General features: G+C 31.3%; 1 protein-coding gene across 3 annotated transcripts in view; it reads left to right on the plus strand.

Annotated features, from left to right (window-relative positions):
• The window catches only part of UTRN (utrophin), a 559,804-nt gene that overhangs the window by 420,189 nt on the left and 114,824 nt on the right, over positions 1-24,791 (plus strand). For all 3 annotated transcript variants that reach the window (XM_051997902.1, XM_051997900.1, XM_051997901.1), the window contains 5 exons: positions 225-354; positions 11,617-11,885; positions 17,395-17,541; positions 20,009-20,087; positions 22,569-22,629. In XM_051997902.1, the coding sequence (XP_051853862.1) occupies positions 225-354; positions 11,617-11,885; positions 17,395-17,541; positions 20,009-20,087; positions 22,569-22,629 (686 nt within the window). The remainder of the gene's footprint in view (positions 1-224; positions 355-11,616; positions 11,886-17,394; positions 17,542-20,008; positions 20,088-22,568; positions 22,630-24,791) is intronic.

Below are 24,791 nucleotides of genomic sequence, written 5' to 3' on the forward strand. Positions count from 1 at the left end.
TTACATTTACATCCTATAGGAATCATTTTTTAAACCCAAGTTAATTTTTTTTGTCATTTCTCTAATTTGTAAAATTTACATTTTCACTTATAAACTGAATTATATTTTGTCTATTAGTCATTCTCAGCAGGTATGAGCAGAGGTGGTAAAAATGAAGAGTATGCTTCATTTTCTTCTGTACACAACATTAAGTTCTAACAAGATTCTTCTTTTACTTTGCAAAGGCATTGAGACGTGAATTGAAAGAGAAAGAATATTCTATATTGAATGCTGTAGACCAAGCTCGAGTCTTCCTTGCTGACCAACCAATTGAGGCCCCTGAAGAACCAAGACATAATCTGCAATCTAAAATAGGTGAGTTGTAATTTTTAAAAAATACTTTCTACCAAAAAACAATATTGGAAATGAATAAAATTAGTAGAATAAAATATAGTAATTGAGTTCCTAAAACATTTCCTTTTATACGTTTTTTGAAATTAGTTTTTAATCTGATATTAATCATTCTTTAAAAAATAATCTAAATAAAAAAATATATGATTAAATAGAAAGAAAAGATGTCTTATTTGAGCCTTGAGGAATGGACAAGATTTCTACAAAGAGATGAGAAGAAAGGATATTCCAGATAAGAACATTATTAAGGTGTGGTATAAATAGAATGTTAGCATTAGGGTCAGGAAGACCTGAATTTGTGGCCGTCTTCAGATACTCATGTGGTCCTAGGTATACCACTTTTTCTCTGTCTGTCTCAGTTTCTTCATCTTTAAAATAGGGATGATGAAATTGATGTTTTGAACATCAAATGAGGTAACACATGTCAAGTGGTTTGCCATTTTGAAGGATATGTAAATGGGATGATGATGATTTTGATATTTGTCAAGCAACAGGAAACTGGTCTGATTAAGAGAAAGGTGTTAGGGAGTAGTGGAAAAGAAGATTGAATTGATGGAATGGGGCCAGAATATAAAGGGACTTGAAAAATAAGTAGAGGAGTCAGTCTTTGTTATTCATAATATTATCTCATGTCATGAAACTTAATGCCTACTTTAGGTTTACCTCTACCATCATCATACTACTCTACCTAAAAATAGCATAATAATTTTTTATAGTTATTTTGTATATAAAACTTGAAGTTTTCGTGGAACTGAACTTTTACATTTAATTCCCTCAAGTATGGGAACACATTTATGAAGTTCCTTCACCTAATAGTATTTGCTGCTGATGATAGTGATTAGTTTTTGGAATAAATGTTAGACTATGTGTGTGTATACACATATGCATTTTATGTATGTATTTTATTAGGCTATGTTTATGCCATTTCTACATTCTGCATTTACATTGGTTGATAAACTAGTTGCATTAATTTAGCATTATGAACTTGGGAGTTTTCTTTAGCTTTATTTTCATACTTTTACTCCTAATATATATTTTATCACACTGGTTCTTTGTTGTTTAAAATAAAAGGAAAATTATAATTCAGTTTTTTTCACATGTTCATTACTTATTTTTACTTTGTTTTTACAAGTAGAGAATGTTAAACTTTGATTACTTTGTATAATGCTATAATTTTTGAGGGTTTAAATAAGAGAAAAGATCTAAAGGAAAGAGCATTTTGCTGCTTTGTCTCTTGACTAATTACCATTCTCAGTGGGAATAAATTACTCAGAATGTATATGTGTGCTACTCGAGGTTTTGACCAGAATCTTTCTCTGGTCTAATGATTCATAACTAGTCAACTAATCACAAAGTATTAAGAGTTTTCACTGTTCAGCATAGGAGATAAAAATATAAAAATATGAAACAATTTCTCCTTGAAAGAAATTTAGATGATAATTTGAGGGAAATAAATTAAGTATAAAGAAAATAGTATCTATTGAAAGAGAATAAATGCAAATATAGTCAAAATATTTAAAAATGTAGCCATTTGGGAGGAAGTACCCTTGCAGCTAATGGATTAGAACAGGTGCCATGTTGAAAGACTGAACTATCTCTTAAAGGAAGAGCTGGCATTCGGTAATCCAGAAGTAAAGAAGGAATGAATTGCAAGCACTAGGTCATTGGGCATTGTAAAAGTACCTACTAGGTATTGGACACTCAGAATCTCATAAATGAAGAACCATGAAGGTCAGTTAGGTTGGAACTAGCTTACATGAGGTTTTTAAATTTAATGAAAGGAATTTTTATTTCATTTTAAAAGCAATGGTAAGTCATTGGAGTTGGTAGAGTAGTAGAGTCAAATGGTCAGTTTTGAACCTAAAGAAAATAAATTTGACAGCAATATATAGATAGAATAAACTGGACTGGTGAGAAACTTGAGACAGAGAAGTCAGTTAAGTGGCAACTGCAGTAATCTGTTCTGGAGATAATTCAGGTCTAAAAGGTGTTAAGTGTGTGAATGAAGGGGGGAAGGGAGAGACAGTGGATGAGAGAAGTGTTGTGAGAATAGAAATATTAAGTTTTGACAATTGATTACATGTGGAGTCAGGGAGAATGAGGAGTAATGCTGTTTACAATTTTGAGAGAATGAAAAGTCGGCAGTACTTTTGACAGAAATCGAGAATTTTGAATCAGGAGATGGTTAACTTTTAGATAAGTTGAGTTCAAGATAACTATAAGATATTGGACTAGATAATGTAGATCTGAAAGGTAGTTGCATAAAAATGGTAGTTAAGTCTTTATAGCTTATGATGTCATCAAAAAAGTATGTAAAGGAAAAAGAAGGCCCATGAGGGTACAGTTATTATATATAGGGTGTTAAGTGTGTGATGAAGCCAGCATAATGATATCATATAGGTCTACTTCAGTGTCTCATTATGCCCATAAACTCAATACATCAAAAATTGAACTAAACTTTCCAGTTCTCTAAAATGTGGCACCATTATGCAAGTCAGTCATTGGAATCACCAACTTACTTTAAATATGTGTCATGTTTTCTTGTCTCTGTAATTTTGTTCATAAATATTTTCTTTGCCTGAATTGCCTTATCCATCTCCATGCCTCATTTCCAACTATTGAAACCTTTACCTGTCCTCCAAAGTCCATATTAAATTTCAGCTTCTTCATGAAGTCTTACCTAATCCTTCTAGGTGGAATTATTTTATTTTTGTCTTACACATATGCCATATTCTGTTCTATCTATATGTGATTTTCTGGGATTAGATTATAAACTTGCAGACATAGTCCCAATTTTATTCATCTTTTTGCCACACCTAATCTTAGGCGCTTAATGAATGCTTGTCTAGTAAATTGAATGAAAAAGTAAAAAAATTATACAGCTCAGCAGATGTAATCATTATGATGATGTTTTAGATAATTCAACATTGGAACATATTTCTCAGTACCAGATACCTTAATATTTCAAGAATTTTAATAGGTGTGATTCTTTTTCTTTAGTGCTTTTGCGAATAGCTCTCATAAACACTCCTTGTCACAGAGTATAGCTGGACCTATTTTCATTTGCTCTTTTATTTATTGTCTTCATTTCTTTGAAAGATAAGGAGTAGTGACAAAATAGATGCTTTCTGATGATCTCTTCTGTACTGAAAGTACAAATTTCAATGTGTGATAAGTTTATATACCATCATGACAATTGATGACCTTTTTAAGTTACATTCTGGAATGAAGGCTTTTCTGCTGTGTCTTTATTTGAGATTCTAGTTATCATATGGAATTTAGAAAATAATCACCTGCTTTCAAACTCATAAGGTGTTTTGCTTTGAACTGCTTTGCAGTGAATTGCTCTTGTGAAAGGAAAATTACAGTGCATGGAAAGTACAGTAAAGTAAAAAGCTCTTTTCTTTCCTATGAGTTCTACTTACAGAGCAACAATATGTCCTTCTTGAAATTAAAAAAAAAAATCCCTTGTTAACATAATGTAATAATCTTATTTACAACTTGCATAAAAACTAAAATAAGTTTTCAGAGAGTCAATTGAGTGAAACTTTCCAAAACATTTTTTGTTATTTTTATAAGTCTTACACTATAGGTCTGTTTAAAAAAGTAGATCAGCAGCTTTGATGAGCAATTACTTGATAGCAAAGGTTAGTTTAATGGACACATCACTTTAAATTAATTATTCACCATCTGTTGTGTCTTCTAATTAGTATAACAACTCCAGCTCCATAAATCACATTTGTCTCATAAAAAAGATGGCAGTAATTTACATGTATGTCTCTTATTGTAGTCAACATCTGGTATGTTACTTCCTGATTCAGGCATAAAGAATAAACGGATAATGTGCTCCCTTAATGGGATGGCATGAACTCCTAAATAATTTTATTTTCCTTCTGCACAAAGCCTGAACTCTAAGAATTTTACGCTTATTTTTAAGTGCTCTTTTGGTGGGATTTTAAAGTCTTCTTTTCATTTCAAGTCCTCCTTTAGTTATCTCACACAATATAAATGATAAAACTAACCAATGTCTAAGAATAGTCTACTTTGGGTAGAGGTCAAATAAATGTTCCTATTTGAGTAAACACATTTTCCCCTAAGATTCAAAGATTTGGGATAAGAAGAAAGAAACAAATTTGAAGATCAGATGATCAAAAGAGTACCCTAGCAAAGGTAAGAGAAGTTCCCCAAACATTTCAATAGCTTGAACTATTGAATGACATTCATGCTATCTGTTTCTCCAAGCTGTATCCATAGAACTAAAGTAGAGGACAAGAAAGACAACAATGGGTAAAAAATCTGGAAAGCTAGGTTGGAGGGAGGTTGCTGAAGGTCTTTAAATGTAAAGTATAAGAGTTTACATTGTATTTATAGTAGAGAGCCACTAGAATTTATTGACCAGGGTAGAGACATCATTAGACACTAAACTTGACAGTATTAAAGTTGAAGTAGTTCCAGATTCTCTCTCTTGTCATTTTCTTTTTTTAATCCCCCAATTCGTGTCTTTGACCTTAAAGGTTAAAATTTGTAAATAACTAGCTACCTAGTTTGCACTCTCCAGGACAAAGAAAGAATAGTGCCTTTTTAACTCCCTTTTGTTTTCTGGAACAGCAAAAATTTTGACTTTGATCCACTTTTTTGACTTTTTTGTAAAAAAAAAAAAACAAAACAAAACTTTTCTGAGTAACAAATCTTCTTTACCATCTTTTCATAGATTGCATTTTCTATGTCTTTTTTTCTTATTTGTATTGTCAACATTTGGTACTTCCTATATTTCTTTCCTTTAATCTTCCTGTCCTATATATTGTCATGTTGTCTCCCCTATTTGTTATAATAGTTCTTAGTCCTTCTGTCTTTCTTTCTCATCATTTCTTAGATCCCCTTCTCTCCATAAGTCACAAATTATTATATCCTTAACCTTACTTATGGATTTCCAACACTTGTATTATGCTCTCTGTAATCCTAATAACTTCCTAATGTATGAATTTTAAAAGACTCCAGTATTACGTTTTTAGTTGTCAAACTATATCCTTCATTTGAAGGATCTCATCTTGGTCAACAATTACTTTTAGGGGTAAGAAGTTTTGATTTGATTTGATTTTTTAACACAATCAGTGAGGCAGTAGGAATTATATTGGGCAGATACCTTTTCTCTTGAGGTTTTTTTCAACCTATGTCTAGAAGTCTCATTTCTAAAAGGGAAAGTAGCTTTTCTGAGTTTAAAAATATATAGATAAGACACTTCACTCTCTCAAAAACCGTTTATCGAGTGTCTGTGCTATGTTTTCTATCGGGGGGTAAGCATGAATATCAATAAACACAAGACAACCACAAAATAAATTTAGGTTATTTTGGGTAAACTCTTCTGATATCTATTCCCATTTGAATTTGTAATACTCTTGTCTGAGGAACTCGAACAAACTAAAATTAAATATGTGACTTGTAAGATATTAACCTTTAAAGAGAATTTAAACCTTGGGTTAACTACATAAGTCACTTCTTCCTCTTCCTCTGAATCAAAGAAGAGGAATATTATATTTAATCCTAGATGCTTTCTCAGCAATAAATAGGTATTAAAAGGTGCCTTTTTTTTTTTTTTGAATAGCAAACTTCACATTGGACATAGTGCTAGAAAAGCAATGATCTGCCAGCCATTCTTATGGTAGCTATTACAATGGGCAAACTTTTAAACTTTTTAGAAACCAAATTTGATAATACATGTCTCAAGGGTATTGTTAGACTTAAATGTAACAATATATACAAAGCAATTTGCAAGCCTTAAATAACTACATAAATGTTAATTATTAATTCATAATGATACATTTAGTTTTGGCAGAAAAAATAGAAATATTGAAGAGTGACAATTTTATCTTCTGAAAGGAAATACAATGGAACTAAGAGTCAAGAGATGCAGATTTTAGTCCAAAATCTGATGCTAACTAGCTCTGTGGTAATTGAGAAAACTATTTAACCTTTATGGGTTTTAGTTTTCTCATCTATAAAATAAGAGCTTAAACAAAGTGAATTGATTCAACAAAATTTTTTTTATGTATTTAATAAATTAAGGCACTATGTTAGGCACTGTGAATACAAAAAACAAAATGAGAAAAGGCCATTGTTTTTAAGAAACTTAAATTCAGTTCAGAGGAAACAGCTTTCATATGAATAAAACATGCAAGATAATTTTTGGATGAAGAAAACACTAGCAGCTAAACGGATGAGGAAAAGCTTCTCTGAGGAAGTGTTCTCTAAGTTGAGAAGGCAGAAATATTAGCAGTCTTTCTAAATGTATAGAGGTAGGATATAGAACACTAACCTTAGAGAATAGTTTTCTTGGTAATTTTAGAGACTATAGAGTTGAGTGCATGAGAGTAATGTGAAATAAGTCTAGAAAATTAAACTGGAATTAGTTTGGAGAGTTTTTCTCCCCCTTAGGGTAATCTTTGAGACCATGGAGTGCCACTGAATAATTTTGAATAGGAAAATGACATGCTTTATGAAAGTTATTTTGTCATCTTGGAACTTATATTAGAAAGGAAAGATACCAAGAACATTGAGCTCAAATGGGAAGTTCTTGTAGTAGTTCACTTGAAAGGTAATACAGACTTGAACTAGGATTGTAATAGAGAGAGTATAAGAAGTGGGACAAATTTTCTGGAGATTTAATTGACAAATTAGAGAAAGTGTGTTTTGATAAATCTTTGCATAATGTAATACAACAACAATAGTTTGTACATGGGGCAGGGAGAGAGCAAAAAACCAATAATGACTATGCTTGAGAAATTTGAGTAATTAGAAAGATGGTGGCTACCATAATAGAAATTGCAAAGTTTGGAAGAGATGATAAGTTAAAGGGAGAAGATACCATATTCACTGAGAACACGATTAATGCCTGTGAGACCCCTAAAGCTGACTTTTGCTAGCAATGGTCATAATTTACTGTTCATCCTAAACTTTACTGCTATCATTTATGAAATGTCAGTTAGCTCTTCAGTTACTCCTACTGCTCTTTAAACTCAGAATTGGGAAGATCATTATTTTCTGAACTGATTAGCCAGAAGATCTCAGTAGGGAAGGAATTTAACTTGGTCTCTGAGTAGGAGGAAACTAAAGAGAAATCCATCTAAGAGTCATGAATTAAAGGATTCTCACCCTTGTTCAAAGGACTTAGAAGTAATCTAAGAATATGTTTACAGAAAATTTAGTTTGACTCAATGACAACAGGAACAATTATTGTTGGTATTGTTGCTGCTGCCCTTGCTGCTGTTTTTGTTACATTGTACGTCTTTATCTGTACTAGCATTTCAGCACCATTCTATACTATTAGTTCTATAAAGACAGGGTAACTAAGTCTTTCAAAAGCTTTGTATCTCCCAACTGTCTTTATGTTTTCTGTATTGTAAATAAAAAGTCCTATGATTGCACTAAAAAAGAAAAAGAAAAAGAAAATTTAATTTTAGTTATGTCATTTGGAAAATTAATAACTTTTCCTCTAAGTTTCAAATATGGAGTTCTTTTATCTTTTACCTTTATTTCTTTCATGTTTTTAATTTTCCATTTATTTTTTATTGCCTATTTGTAAAGTGATAGTATTGGACTATGTGATCTCTCAAGGTCTTTCTAACCCTCATTGTGCAATCTTATTGAATAGTCTTTGTAAGTTATTTAATATTACTTCTAATTATAAATTCTAAAAAGTATTAAAAACCATTTAATCTAATTTTTTGTGTTCCTGACTAAAGTTTCTTATATTGATGAGGCTATAATGACAATTCTAGTTACATCTGTCACTTTCTCCAAATACATTATTAGTTTTCCTTTTTGTAAATAGATGGTTTAATTGTAGATTCCCTTCCCCCATTTCTGAATAGCTGTTGGAGTAGAGATAATGCAATAAACTGGACAAAAAGAATCTTTTGAACCAAAAAAAAATCCTATTAAGCAAAAACAAAAAGAGTAATGGCCAGCATAGAATCTTTGTCACATTATAAAGAAGCTATGTGTTTCAATGCCAGATTACTTAATGACTGATTTGTGAAAGGAGCTTTCTAATCTGAGAAAGATCATCATAATTGAGCACAGAAGTTTTACACCAGTCAAAAAAAATCATTAGTATGTAAAATATCTCTTAAAGAATCATATGAATTAGAAACATATACAGTTGTCAGAGCTATAAAAGTTATCTCTCTCTCAGGGATCTATTAAAAACAGTTTTATAGCTTATCTAGAAAGATTTTCATCTGATAAATATAAGGAAAATAATAAGATTTGCATTTTAGCAACATGAGCTTTTAATATATTCAAAGATTGAGATCTGGAAAGAATTGGATTTTATTTTCTTCTATATACTTGGTTCTATACCTTGAATTTGACTCTTTCCATTGCTTGGAATTTCTCTAGCATATTTATTTTACACACACACACACACACACACACACACACACACACACACACACACACACATACTTCCATCTCCATTATGATGTTTTTAAATCAGTTATTTAGTAGCTTTTTAGGGACTGTGGTAAAGACTTATGCCGAGTAGAATGGCATGGTGAGAGAAATGAGACTGTTGGATTTGAATATAAGATCTGGATTCAAAGCTTGCTTCTGACCCTTAGCAGTTCTATGACTATGAGCAAGGTGTTTAAACCCTCTTAATTCTCTTTTCTAGAAAATGAAAACACTTACACCAATAATACCTATCTTACTAGATTATGCTAACACTCGAACGAGATGATTCATGTAAAATGCTTTATATTATTGTCAGTTATTATTATAGCCACAAAGTATTGCATAATTGAAAGCTCTATGACTTTGGAATGACATGACCCAAGTCAGAATTTCAGTTCTACCATTTACTACTCATTGTGTGAACTAACTCTTCACTTAATCTTTCTATTCTCATATGTAAATAAGAATACTAACATTTAAATAATCTGTATTTGAATATTGCTCAGATAATAAAATGAAATTGTGTATGTAGGACATTTTATAATTATGAAGCCCAATATAAATGTAAACAATTAATATTACTTCTGTGAAAGAAATAAAGAAGGGGATTCCTTTTCAAAGCACATACTTATCAATTTGTAATTTTTAACTTGGTGTCTAATGTTTTCTTGTACATTTTTGCAACTTAGCCATGCCTTAGATAATAAATATGCCAAATGTGCATATGTTTATAGCTATAATTTTCTGGAATACACAGAATGAAACAAAAGTTGTTTTGTTTTTCTTTAAAAAAATTGTAAGGATTTGACTTTGGATAGATACTAAGGATATTAAATTGCTTTTAAAGCACCATGAATCCCATTATGGAAGAGACTGGCAACTATATTAAGCAATTATTTATGATGAAGATAAAGTAGTAACCCAAAATGACCCATATGGCAGCTTAATAGTTTTTTCCCAAAAGTTCCATTTTGATGAAAAATTAAAATAAATATAGGAAGACTAATTTGCACAAATTGAAAGATTGTTTACTTAGGAAAACTGTCTTTTAGCATATCTGTGTTCAAGGCAAAAAAATTAAAAAGTAAAATGTAAATTGATAATATTTTATTCACTTCTATGTCATTACCAGTGATTAGGATAAAGTCTATGTTGCAGGATTTTTTTTTTTTAATCTCATCTGATTATATACATAAAATAATAGTTTTAGAGTTAGAAGGACTTTCTAGTTCAACTTTCATAATTTTATAGGTAAACAAACTGAACCCCAGAATTCAGCAATTTTCTCAAAGGTACTCATGTAATAAATAGTGCTTCTGAGATTTGAATTAATATCGTTTGGTCATAGTCTTTTTTTTTTTTTTTTCACTTTACCCTTTTGGATTTTGACCTCTTTATACCTCAGCAGCCTTTAGTCATACTGATTCTTAATTAGTCCAACTCTAGTTGCTCAGAATGAGAAAAATGGATTGTGTCTGAAATCCTGTGGTAGAAAGGGGTATCCCCATGTGACTTGTTTATTGGTGCTTTGGTTACTTTCTGCTTAGATGTTTCCTATATTATAATGGAAAGAATGATATTTTGTGATGGATCACAGAAAATAGTTCATGGACTTGTAGATGCCAGAAATGTCATTTAAATGTTGAAACTTTATGTAGCTGAGAAACAGATCCAAAATGATTTGGGACATAGTAACCATGTTGAAATCCTCTGTTAAATTGTCTAAATAAAGTCAGTTTTATTTTGTTTTAATTGTTTTTTTAGCATTTTCCTCATGCTTTACTGCCATTTTGAGAAGATTACATTTTATTTTTTTCTTTAGTTATACTAAGATTGATGGTATTAGTAGTTTAAATTTGTTTTAAAAGAGGTACTTTACTGGATTCTCTGATATTTAAAAGAATACATAGTTAATAGGACAGATTTGAGCTATTGAATATTGAAATATTTCCATAGGTTCCATAATATATTTAAATAATATAGTAATAGTAGCAAATATATAATACATTAAGATTTTCAAAGTGCTTTATATATTATATCTCATTTGATCCTCACAATTTCCCTATGAGGTGACTGTTATTATCCTTACTTTACAGATTAACAAAAACATGAGAAAATATCCTGAAATGAGCTATTGAATGCATTTTAAGTATCTAAATATTTTTGTTCAATATATTAAATCTCTGAGTTCATGGTAGATGGTTTAAAACTTAATGATCTATGTCATATTATAATCTTCTCACACTAAGAATGATACTCCTTAGTTTAGCCCAGAATTCAGAGAAGAGGAAATATCAAGGAAATTCTTTTTGCTCTTGTACCTCCAAGGAAGTAGATTGAAGGTTTCGTTCAACAGTTACTTCTCAGATGTCATTTATTTACTTCCCTTGTACTCTCATGAAAAAAAAAAAAAAAAAAAAAGAAAGATTAGACTTATTCTTGTTGACCATAGGAAGCCTATAAAAAGGGGGGGGGGAGGGGCATAAAGGCAAATTTCCACTTGATGTAAAGAAAACTTTTGTTAATATTATAGGCGTCTGAAGATGAACTAGATTCCCTCAAGAGGTTGTAAGTTTTTTGTTTTGATAGGAAACAAAAGTGGATTATGCATGTGGGATATGTTCCATAGAGATTTTGTTTTTCTAAGATTCATTTTAAACTAGATAATCTCTATGTCTCATGAGGCTCTGGTTCCCAGAGATATGTTTTCGGATGAGCCAGTCCAGCCATTAGCAATATCCCCCTCATTTTAATGCATAACTAATCTTGTTTTAGAATTGACTCCTGAAGAGAAAGCCCAGAAAATCGCCAAAGCCATGCGCAAACAGTCTTCTGAAGTGAAAGAGAAGTGGGAGAATCTTAATGCAATCACTAGCAGTTGGCAAAAGCAAGTTGACAAAGCACTTGAGAAACTAAGGGACCTACAAGGAGCCATGGATGACCTGGATGCTGACCTGAAAGAAGCTGAGACTGTATTGAATGGCTGGACACCCGTGGGAGATGTACTTATTGATGTATTGCTGGAACAAATAGAAAAAACCACAGTAAGCACCTCATTTTGCCACATTAATCTAGATATTATTGTCTTCTCTTTCTTTTATTACCAGCCTATCTGTGTGCATTTAACTTTGTTAGAAAATCTGTTAAAAACTTAAACCTCTCCTTTGAAATTTGGTGTTTTGATTTGGGGTCTTTTGCGCAGTTAGGTGGTGCAGTGATCTCCCTGAGTTCAAATCTAAATGCAAATACTTCCTATATTTGTGTGACCCTGAGGAAGTCACTCAGTAATTCATATGTTAAATGAGCAAGAGAAAGAAATAGCAAACCACTCCAGTATCTCTTCCCAAAAAAATCCCAAATGGGGCAGGAAAGAGTTGGACACAACTAAAACAAATTAACAACAACAACAAAATTTCTTAGACTCTTTCCTTCTTTGATCATGCTAAAGAATGTTAAGTAGAATCAAAAATAGCAAACAGTATTAAAAAAAGTGATAAGAATTCTACCTTTCTGGCATAATAATGCAATTAGGGAATGAGGTAGGTTCTAAACTTCTGAAAGGATTTATATAAATGGCCAAGTAGCAGTGATTTCATCTTTAATGATTTAGAACAAACATTAAAGAATTCCAAGAAAACCCATAGAATAACCAATTTTAAAAAATGGAAATTCAACAGAACAGTACAAAGAGGATAAAAAGGACAGGATTTACAGTGTATGTGACTATTTTGGAGTAAGATCTCTATAATTAGACTTTTTTCTATCTCCACTTTTTTACTTTTATTGTGCTGAATGATTAAATAAGAGAGAGGAAAGAGAAGATGACCCCAAATATATTTCTAAATTGGGGAGAGAAAGATATATCTAAGGCAGCTCCTTAGGGTGATTATCTCTATAAAATTTTTTGATCATACACTCCTTGCTAAAACAATTCAAACCATGTAATCACAATATGTGTATGTTACACATTTATTCTGTGTAATAGTATTTAACATTTACAATATTTATAAACTATATATATGTATATATATGTGTGTGTATACACACACACACACACACACACAACTGTATTATGTAAGTCATAAGCTTAATCGAAAATAAAAATTAAAAAAGTATTTAAAACAAATATGAAATATTTGATCCTAGAGTGGAGTTGTTAGGTAAGCATAAGTAGGGAAATAAAATAGTCAAATATGAAATAATATTTGATCCTAGAGTGGAATTGTTAAGTAAGCATAAGTAGGGATATAATATAGTCAAATCTACCATTAGAAAGATCGCTTTTACAGCTTGTGAAGAAGATGTATTGGAATGGGGAGAGACTTGAGACAGAAATGCTAATAAAGAGGGTTTTGCAGTGGTCTTGGTTAGAGATGATGAAGACAAAGAATAGCGACTATATAGATGGGAACAATTGTGATAAATAATTTTAATAACTAGCATTTACATCATGATTTAAGGGTTGCAAAATGCCTTGCAAGTATTATCTCAACTGAATCTCACCACAGTCCTGGGAGATAGGTGCTATTATTATCCCAACTTTACAGATAAGAAACCCCCATTTTATAGAAAAGACTATAATTACAGCAGAGAGTGGTTAAGTGGCTTGCCCAGCTAGTAAGAGACTGCATTTGAACTCAGGTCTTCCTTATTGTGGGTCTTGATGATGTTGTTGTGAGCCGAAGTAAAATTAGGAGTCAAAGATGTAGTGAGTTTGAAGAAATTTGGGTAACTGGAAAATTGGTGGTTCCTTTAATAGCAAGAGGGAAGTTTGGAAGTAGGTTTTGAAGGAAATATAGATTATCTTTGTGATGACATATTGAGTCGTCTTTTGTATCAACTCCTACCTAGGCCTTAGTCATTGAATAGCTGTGGCCTTAGACAAACTGAGACTTGAGAAAGACCTAATTTAAAAAGGCAAAGTTACCCACTGCATTCTGGACCATCACCGCTTGTCTTGACCTTTGTCTTGATATAGGATGTCAATGATTCTAGAGGGAAGGCTCAGACTAATGACTTTATACAAGTGTATCATTTATATCCAGTTCACCTGCAAGTTCAAATACCACCCTCATCATATTATTAGTCCTTTTAGAGAATGAAAGATAAACAACAACAGTAATGATGTTTCTGAACAAGACTAGTATCCATCAATTCCTACTTATTCTATGTTTGCACTTCCAAAGGACAGGGAGGGAAGCACTTATTAGTGTAGTATAGAATTATTTTCTGAAATGTGCTAAGAAGTGATGAGAGAAAGGACAGATTTTCTTAATGGCACCTGCAAAACTGCATTGAGTAGTAGCTAGTGGTTGGTATAGGTAATAAGAAAGAAAAATCTGGGAAGATAAGGTGCTACAGATGTAGTGTTTGAAACAAGCTTCTTCACTGGCTATTTCAGTGAAGGTGGGAATGCTGCATGTCTTGCCACCTTCTAATTGGTTGGTCATCCTTTCTTAGCCCCAACCCAAAGACAACAGGATAACTTTCCAAGAGGCTAGTTTTTCTGTTTTTGAGATAGTAGCTTTAAAACATGAAAACTTAACAAAATTTTCTTCCCGGGTTATTTATACCTTCTGAATTCAATTCTCCCTGTGCAACAAGAAAATTGTTCGGTTCTGCACATATATTTTATCTAGGATATACTGCAACCCATTCAACATGTAAAGGACTGCTTGCCATTTGGGGGAAGGGGTGGAGGGAGGGAGGGGAAAAATCGGAACAGAAGTGAATGCAAGGGATAATGCTGTAAAAAAATTACCCTGGCATGCGTTCTATCAATAAAAAGTTATTTAAAAAAAAAGAAAACTTAACAAAAAAAATTCTATTAAAGTTATCTTTACTTCTAGAATGAGTGGACAGTTATGGTATAGGGCAAATGACAGTGGTATGATTTAGGAACCATTAGAAAAGGCTTCTCTGCTCCATTATCTTCCCCTCTGACCCTATAAGTAGTACTTGGAATTCCTGCATTGCCTGCAGATTTGATTTGTAGTATTAAGTTTACTATTAAAAATAAATGTTTCTTGGGAGGGAGAATGCATGCATAATAAGCCATCAATAATTTATCTCACATTAGGTTATTAGATTAGCTAACTAGGGGATGAAACAAAGGCTATCCAAGTTTTAATTAAGTTGAAAAAAACTCAAGAAAGGACCAGAAGGTGAATTGACAGGCTTGAGAAGATTAAACCTAGTCAGTTGGAGCACAGGAGTAGTCATGGGCATTTCCAGACTTATGCTTGATTGGTCTTGGATGACAAAAACTTGGTTCATTGTGGGGCCCTAAGTTAATGCCTCATTAACTTGTTAAAACCTTTTTGAGTTTTGTTCTACTGGTTTAGTCTCTAAGAACTGAGGGTTGCCTCTTCTCAAAAAAAAAGAGACATTTTCAGTAGGGATTTATTGGAGGAAATGTAGACAATCTATTGTTTTGCTTTCTCATATTACTCACCCTTTATGATTAGGAGTATGAGCTAAGTTTATTTGAAAACCCTGCTTTACTTTTGGAATAATCCCATTCTCAAAGCCTAAAACATTTTATTTGTTTTTTTTTTTTTTTTTTTTTGAATTAGTCCTATCTCTCTGGAAGTTTTTGAATATCCAGGATTTCAAATCAGATTTAGAATTTCAGAATTTTTGTAGAATTTCAATAGATTCTTGGCTTTAAAAAAAATTTACAAGTGACTATTAGTCATATTTGGGGGAATGTATTTTAAGTTAATGGGATTATTATGGTAGGAAACAGTTCCACTTTTGTTCTAAAGTAATTAAAATCCACTCAAGATTTTTTTTTCTATTAATATGAACCTTTGCTAATAAAAGTGATTACATGTGTGTGTGTGTGTTATACAAAGATCCTTTAAATATTTCCTTCATCTGCTGTCAGAAGTACCAGAAAAGGGACATTAAGGAAAGAGTTGCAGGAGTTATTTGTTACTTGGAAAAAGGAATCTTCATCTTCTTTGCAAGACTGTTAATAGTTGCTTTTGTATACTACTTCCAAGAGCTTATTTTGAATGCTTAACATTAAGTAAGTTCTTCTCTTTGTTTTGGTATTAAGAAGCCATTTGTTATATCTTGATGGCATTTTTTGTAGGAGAATTAAAGTCATATTAACTTTTCATTCCTATTAAACACACATGTCTGAATGAAGCAGTTGACATCCCGGGAAGTGATTGGCATTCTGTAGGCAGACCTGAAAACAAAAATGCTCCTTTTGCCAAGACTAGTCTATTCTAAAGCTACTGATCATAGAGGATTTCAGGAAAAATTGGAATAATTAGATTACTCAGGAGAACTCCATTTTTCCCAATAACTTTTGACTTTTTAAAAAAATATATTTAGCAAATCTGTGTCAGGGCAAGTAGTTATTTTTATCTACTTACAAATAGAAAGTTATTTAATGAATTTTAATTATGAATATTATTACCCTTATTCTCTTAATAATTCATCAAGAATTTTGGAGCATCAATTTTGAATTGAATTTCTAGTGGCAACTAGTTAGGGCTATTGAAGTTGAAGATGATGTTCTTTTCCCTTCCACACGTATTTCTAAATCTCTATTATCAGGTGAAATTTTTTGTGCTACTCATAGAATCCTGCTAGTAATCAACTAGATAAATATAAGACTTTTATTAGTTATAAAGTATCATTTCTAATATAGGAAGTTTCCTGCTTAAATTGGGTTATATTCTAGATGTTTAGTTATCAGTTACTCCTTTTGGATTTAGAATTCACTTTCCTAAGATAATAATGATATAATTAACAATTTGCTTCCATACTAAACTATAAAAATATATTTAACCTATTACCTAACTGAAATGTTGTTTGTTTTCAGTTCAGGTAACATAAAACAACACAATTGTGGTAATATAAATTTTGTACTCTTTTCCTAGAAAGAAATTTTCTCATTTTCTATAATACAATAGCACTCACTACAATTCTGCTTTATATTGTGGATTTTTTTTTTAACTTCTCTCCTATTAAATTGCTAGTCTTTTGAAGATAGCAGAAGTTCATCTTTATTCAGTCAGTCAGTAAACATTTGTTAAGTCCCTATTCTGCTTGTACTTTGTTAAGTGCTGAGTGTATAAAAAAAGACAAGAGACAGTTCCTGCCCTCAAGGAACTCAGATATAGTAAATACTTGATATCATATTGTACAGTATTTTGCTCATAATTGGCATTCAATAATATTTGGAATGTTAAATTAAGGATAATTGGACCTAATTACAAAAATCATATATGTAAATAGAAACTCTAATAAAATAGAACTCTTGTAAAGACTATAAAGAAAAAGAGGAAGATAAATGAAACAAAAAACAGATGATACTGATTTTCATAGTTTGATTTTAAATATTTATTATATAGCATTATTCATTGACTTAGGAGCCCTACTGACCACAGGGCTATATTTGTAAGTCTTTTTTTTTGAGTTCATCACTGCAACATTTTTTCTCTCATAATTATCCTTTCCTGGGACATAGAGATGGGACATTACTTTTCATTATGTTCTTTTCAGATGCTCTTTATCTGTTTTCTTTTATTTCAGGCATTTAGAGAAGAGATTGCACCAATTAACCTAAAAGTTAAAACAGTGAATGATTTGTCCAGTCAACTATCTCCTCTTGACTTGCATCCATCTATAAAGATGTCTCGGCAACTTGATGATCTTAATATGCGATGGAAAGTTTTACAGGTATGACTTCATTTCTTTTCCTTTTGGTGAAATATACCCGTGGATTTTTCCTCCTCTGTCTTTTCTGTCCCAAATTGTTTTTGTTTTTTTGGTTTTTACTTTTTTCATTATTTTACTTATTGTCTTTGTTAATCATTTCACCATGAAATGAAATGAAGTACCTATCAAGTCAACAAATGCTTTTGAAGCCTCTACTATGTGACCGACAAAGAATGCAAAAAAATGTTAAAAAAAAAAAATTACATTCCATAGGAAACTCATAATCTTTTAGGGGAAGCAACATACAAATATATATAACATACAAACAAAACTTACATATATGTATCTGTATCTAAACAGTACAAATATACACACAGACTTATACATATATGATAAATTATAAATAATCATAGGTAAACATAGATAAACATAATCATGGTAGCCTTCAGGGGATCAGTAAAAAAAAAAAAAAATCAGAAGATGGGGTTTTAGCTAAGATTTGAGGGAAGCCAGGAAGTTGAACAGTGTCAAGGAAGCAGGCCATTTTAGACATGAGGGACGGTTTTGAAAATACTTAGTTCAGATGGTGTGAGAATTCTCTTCAAGGAAAAGTTAGGGAATGAGTGTTATAGGATTGTAGAGTATTTAGAAAGGTATTGGCATTAGAAGATTGGAAAGGTCCAGCTTATAATGAACTTTGAGTATCTTGAGTACCTTTTTAGTATTTCAAGTAGATATTTATTTCTGTTAATAGGGCTTTACTTTTTGATACTTAATTCATACGATATTTTAGAAATTACCCCAAAGAGTCAGGGGATAATTGAAACATTTGAAAACCAAAACATTTCTATTATAATAGCTCATGAAGAAATAATATTTCTTATATCATGATTACTCTTTTGGGGCAAAAATAAAAATTTTGCTTTCTTCTTTGTCTTGTTTTATTTCTGCCTTACCATTTGTACATTTTGACCGAAGAGTCCATTTCTGCCTAGCCATCCTGGCCCCATTCTTGCTCTTGGCTCTGATCATTTTGATGATTCCTTTCTTTTGATACCTCTTTCTCAATTCTACCTTGTTTTACCATAGTAAATTTTGAGGGGAAAAAATGACTTGTCACCATGTTATCTGTTTTAAAAACAATTTCAATGTGTGCACTACAGAAGTAAAGAATATTGCTATCCAGTATTCATTTGTATGCTGACTGCCTGATTTTCAGTGGGTAATAAGTATCAGAAATAAATAGGATTTTCTAAAACTTTTCATGAAGAAGATGTGAGATCTTATTTCTATGCCACACTGTATTTTTAGGCTCAAAATTGCAACTAAATGAAATTTTAAAGTTGATAATTCCTAACAAAATTTTTGATTAAAATATTTCATTTGTTTTTTTTTTCTATTTTTTAAATTTTGTTTGATGATATTGATCATGTGACAATGCACATGTGCAGATATTCTTACCTACCTAACAATTTCTTGCAGCATTTGACAGTTCATTTGTGCTGAAATGATTTGAGATAGTAACATATAATATAGCAACTTGCCATCTATGTTTTCCTTGTGAATAAGAAAGTAAACAATTTATCTTTATTTCTAATTTTTACTTGTTTTCATTGGGTAGACAGTCTTACAGTCCAATTCGATTTATTTCTCACTATTTCTATTGCCTTTCATTTCAAAAACAAAAACATTTTCAAAAACTCAAAAAACATGTAATTTTTGAAAGAGAATATATATTCTGGCTTCTTTGTCTCTAACAATGGTAAGCTATAGAACTCAGGTGTTAACTGCAAGGTGAATATTGGAAAGAAATTTGACCAGGAAGGCAAAATTGTTAACACTACAGAAAAAGCTTTTTGTTATTGTTTCTTTGAACGTGATAAATAAATATGTAGATGTTTTTCAGCCATAGTGTAATTTAATTAGCCCTTGAGGATGAAACTTGACCCACCAAAAGTCAGAGAAACACATTCTCAAATGTTTCCCTCTTAGAAAGGCAGCTGTGAAACTGACTATTTAAATGGAACCAGTGGAGTACAAATATGTAGACAAAGACAAGAAATTGTCTTTTCACTTGCCCCGAGGAGCTATAGTGAGGTAGAAAATATAGTTGATAAACAGGCAGGAGACCTGACTTTTAGACCCCCTCTGTCAGTAACTAATAGTCTTCCTTTTGGTGAGTTATTTAATTTCTCTAGGATCTAATTTCCTCATCTGTAAAATGAGAGAGATGAACTACATATCCTATAAAGTCTTTTGCTGCTTTACAATTTTAGGATTCCTTCAGCTTTTATTAACTTCTCCACTTCCTTCTTTTAAGGGTCAGTTGTCCATCCCAATACCCATGTAAAGTTATAGAGGCAGTCTATAGAATTATAAAGGTTTTAAATTTGAGATTGTGATTATATCTTTTTTTTCACCTTTGGAATAAAGAGAATTCTATTTCAAAACTCAATTTATTTTATTTTTCTTGCATGGATTAATATAGGTTTCAGTAGAAGACCGCCTTAAGCAACTTCAGGAAGCCCAGCGAGATTTTGTACCATATTCTCAGCATTTTCTCTCTTGTAAGTAATAATAAATGATTAAACTCATAATTTTTATGATTAAATTCTTCTTTTATTTCTTTCGCTCAGAAATTCTTCTGTAGCTACTTAGTCCTTAATAAAATAGTTGATACTTAAGGGATACAATGTGGAACAAAACAACTAACTGCCATTCTTTAAACTTTCTTTTAAACAAGGTATCTTTCCCTTCCTTCCTTCCCTGGTTACCACAAGCCCATTTAAAGAGTCTGGGAAGTCCCATAATAATTTGGAACCTGACAGAGCCATATTTTTCCCTCCCTAGAGGCTGACTTCTTTGTACCTCATCTTTGTCAGAGAGAATCTGTAATCCTTGTTTTATTCCAAAATTTAAGTCTATTTCACCCCTTCCTATGAGTGGTCTTTTATCCATTGTCCCTAAACTATGGACAGAAACTCTAATGAAACTTAAGGGTTACTGGACCTTGCCACCTATCTTTTTCTTGAACCCCCAAAACTATTTCCCCCATTTATATTGTGGAATCTTTGAGTATAGGAATGCAAGTTTGGACTGTCTTCTTTTTCTGTGCATTTTCCTCACTGTGTGTAGCCTGTTCATAAGCTCTTAAATGCTTGTTCATGTTGTCTCTGCCATATTTACTTTACTTTTTTTTCATTTAATAGTTTATACACAGTAAAGAAAGTTCACATATATTACCAGTATGAACTTTGCAATGTAGAAAATAATTTTCCTGTTCTATCTTTTCTTCCTTAAAATAGATATTAATAGTTGTAATTGATTATATGATTTCAAAATTATGTATTAATCATAATTTCAAAAGTATAATTAAATCTGTACAAATTCTTACATAAAAAACTTTGCCTTCAAAAATGGAGAAATTGGGCACATTGAGTCAAGAGAAGATAAGATTTAGATATTGATATACACAATAGCTTTTTTCTTATTCAATTCCACAATCATTTGTTATTGTCCATTATGTACTAGATATTGTACAAGGTATATATTAGGAATAAGAGTATTAAAAAACCAAACCTCCCGTACCTTTAAAAAACTTTTATACCACTGTCAGTATATTTAGAAAAATGTCAAACTGGAAAGCACATAATCTGTTTAATTCCGGTCTCATTAAGTTAAGTGTTAAACTTTTGAAATGGCATTTTGCCATATTATGAAAATTCCTTGGTATAAATAACTATAGTTTTGTCTTCATTTGTTTCCTTGCTTTTTCATGATTTTTTAAACTCAATGTAGACTAAAATAAATTATTTTATATTATTTTATCAAAGTATATGTCATACTTTTACATCAGTATTTATTTTTGAACTTTTATTACTAATTAGAATTCAATACTTTTCAATTATAATCTGCATTCTATCATTTTGTACAACTTAATATATTTCTCATCATTATGATTTCCTTTATTTGGATTTTACCTGGTTTGTTGATCTAGCATGATCATTAGTAGATTATATTACAGTATATTAATGATAACCATTTTATGCTTGTGTTCTTTTGCCATGACTTTTTGTCACCTATTATTGGAGCTCAGCTAGTTTACATGAGGATTATAACATATATTATTTGTCTGAGTACCAAGATAAATTTCTAAATTTACTCTTGTTAATCTTGGTGAAGAGAATCACATGTTGATTTTTGTTGTAATTAGTTTAAAATTTTATGGAGTATTTCCATAATCACAGAGTATCCTAATATTTAAATAAAATTCAATAATATTCTAAAGTTGAATGTATTTTATAATTATAAACTAAATTAAGCAGAAAATAATACATGTATAATATGTAACAGGGTTGAGGTTATATGGTTCTTTTTAAGAAAATTATTTATTAGCCTGAATGAGGATCTAAGATTTGATTTAGCTATCATTTATGAAAACAAAAAGCAAACCTTGATTTAGGGAGGTCAGACTTACAGGCATAGACTTGAAGACAGTCATTTCTTTACTATGCTGGGGCATTAAAAGACGTCCTTAGTGGGTTTTGATTTCCCATATTATAGAATTTTTCAGATCTTCTTAAGCCAAATTACCCTTGACTTCCTTATGCTTACATATAGTTAAGTAGATAATATAGACAGCCTGAAAAATTAGAACTCAAAAATCTGCCTTTTACTCCCTTGCACATGCCAGGGAAAACATATTTCATCATAATTTCTAAAAACATATGCCATCACTCATTTTTTAATGGTAGAAACAAAACTTTTTTTTCTTCAGTTTTCTTCACCTAGTCATATCATGTCTACCCTTCTTGAGAGGTTGATAGTGTGGTACAATAAATGCTTGGATTGTTTTGTTTTTCATTTTGCCTCAAATCTTTGACATCATAACATTGTGTCTTGGTTTAATCTAACTGATTTTACAATTACAGAAACCTGGCAAATAAATTGGAACCCTTCATATTTGATATAAAAACAGATTTAGTTGCTTTGAGTGATGTGCAGGTTTTTTAGGTTGAATATTATAATGTTTTCTTTTGTTTCTTTAGCTTCAGTCCAGCTTCCTTGGCAGAGATCCGTTTCACATAACACAGTGCCATACTACATCAAGTAAGTTGATTTTGGGTCTCATTAATGAAAGTGAGAAAAATGCATCACTTTAACTAGCAGAATTCATTGTTCCATTTGAAAGAAAACATTTATAAAAATGAATTTATAAAAAAAATTAATGGTAAACATCACAATGACCATTCTCTTTCATTACATCAAAAGATCTTTTTATTTTGACAAGTAAAATTCTTTACCTCCCAGGGAAAAAAGATGTGACTTCAAAATTTTTCCATATATTGAAGCCATATAGTAGTAACTATGATAATTTTATTATTATATATAGCGTTTTAAAGATTGCCAAATGTTTTATATACACTATTTCGTTTAGTATATGTAAAAAAGTTGCCAATTTTGACACTTCAAAGTTTCTTATAATGTTAGTTGTTCTTATTCTCAGTTGTGACCATTTTTATAAGCAACTCTTTTCTTCCCCCTAACCTACACACACATTTGCACTCTCTCTCTCTCTCTCCCCTCCTCTTCTCTCTCTTCCTTTCCCCTTTGTTTTCCCTCTCCCCCTTGTTCTCTCTCTCCCTCTTGTTCTCCTTCTCCCTTCTTCTCTTTCCCTCTCCCTCTTCTTCTTTCTCCTTCTCCCCCTCTCCCTCCCCTCTCTCTTCCCCTCTCCTTTTTCTTCTCTCTCTCCCCTCCTCTCCCTTCTTGTCTCCTCTCCCCCTTTTTCTCTTTCTCTCCTTCTCTCCCTTTCTCCCCTAACTCTGGTTCATTGAAGCCCAGGTGCTTTTCATTTTGTCTTCCCCTAAATAGAATGTAAGCTCTTTTCAAGTAAGGATTTTCTTGTAGTCTGTATTTTCTGTACCTAGCACAGAGCATGACACATAGGAATGGCCTGAAAAATGATATCAGTCTGTCTCTTTGATAATAAGAAAGATGCTACAGGAGGAAAAAAAAAAAACTATTTGAAACAGGAGAATTTTAATGAATGCTTTTATTTCTGGGAGTTTAGTAAAGTGGCATTATTTCCAGGATAGTCAGAAAAATTAACTTTTCCTTGGAAAATCAAAGAGAACCTGATTATATTATTTTCATTTTCATATCCACAAATTTTTATCATGATATACTTTAATAAAATCTACCTCTAATAAGATAATTTTTTAGCACTTTTGTCTCTAGATTGCTGAAACTTTAGAAAGGTTTTTCTTCTTCCATAAAGTTTTGAAATCTTAGAATTCCTAGTGATGAATATCTTTTGAGATTAATTTGAGAAATCATATGCTAGAATTTAGGTCCTCACTCTGCCAACTTGTAGTTGTAAAAAACCATGGTCAAGTCACTTAAGATCTCAGTGTCCTTAGGCAACCCTTTTTAATAGTACTTCAAACTGTAAGTTAATGGTTGGAAATTATTGGTCCAAACAATAAAAATAATTTTTTTCTCTTAATAGTGAGCAATAAAAAATGATACAAAATTAATTTTAAGCATTCTGCTAAAAGAAAATTTTATACAAAGACAATTTGTGACAGTGATTCTCTTCATGACTCCTAACTTCAAATCCAGCCTTGTTTTCATTTCTTTATTTCTCCTCAAACATAAAATGGAGAAGATAATAGCTATACTACCTCCTTAATAAGGCTGTTAAGATGATCAAATGTGATAATTGTCACACATTTATGCCTTTCTGGCGCCAGTCAACTGAGATAATATATGTAAAAAGCTTTGTAATATAAATGCCTGTTTTTTAAAAGCTGAATTATCATGGTATATCTTAATTCACTTTCTAAACAGTAAAATCTTACAGAAATGTGAGCATCTTACAATTAATTATATACTAGAGAAAGGTTTAGAATTTTATCTAAATTATAAGAATTGCTTAACAGATTGGATCTCAAGGTCTTTTAATTGTCTGCATTATATTTTACATTTCAAAATGGTAAGGTTTTCATTTAAAACCAGAAAAGTAAATAATGATTAATAATCAAATAGATGATCCTTAAGCATTCTTTCCACTTCAATTCCATTAATTTTTGTGAAGTTTTCAAGAAATTAATTTGTTCAACTCACTGGGTACTCATTGAATTTGTTTTTTTTGTTGTATTTTTTTAAATAAAATTACACGATAATAAAAATTTCTGATTGAAATTAATATCCACATTTTACATAAGAATTTTAATTTGAATGTATTAATTAAGCACTTTGAATGAGCTGGA

Source organism: Antechinus flavipes, chromosome 4 (genome assembly GCF_016432865.1).
Source record: "Antechinus flavipes isolate AdamAnt ecotype Samford, QLD, Australia chromosome 4, AdamAnt_v2, whole genome shotgun sequence".
NCBI classification, from domain to species: domain Eukaryota; kingdom Metazoa; phylum Chordata; class Mammalia; order Dasyuromorphia; family Dasyuridae; genus Antechinus; species Antechinus flavipes.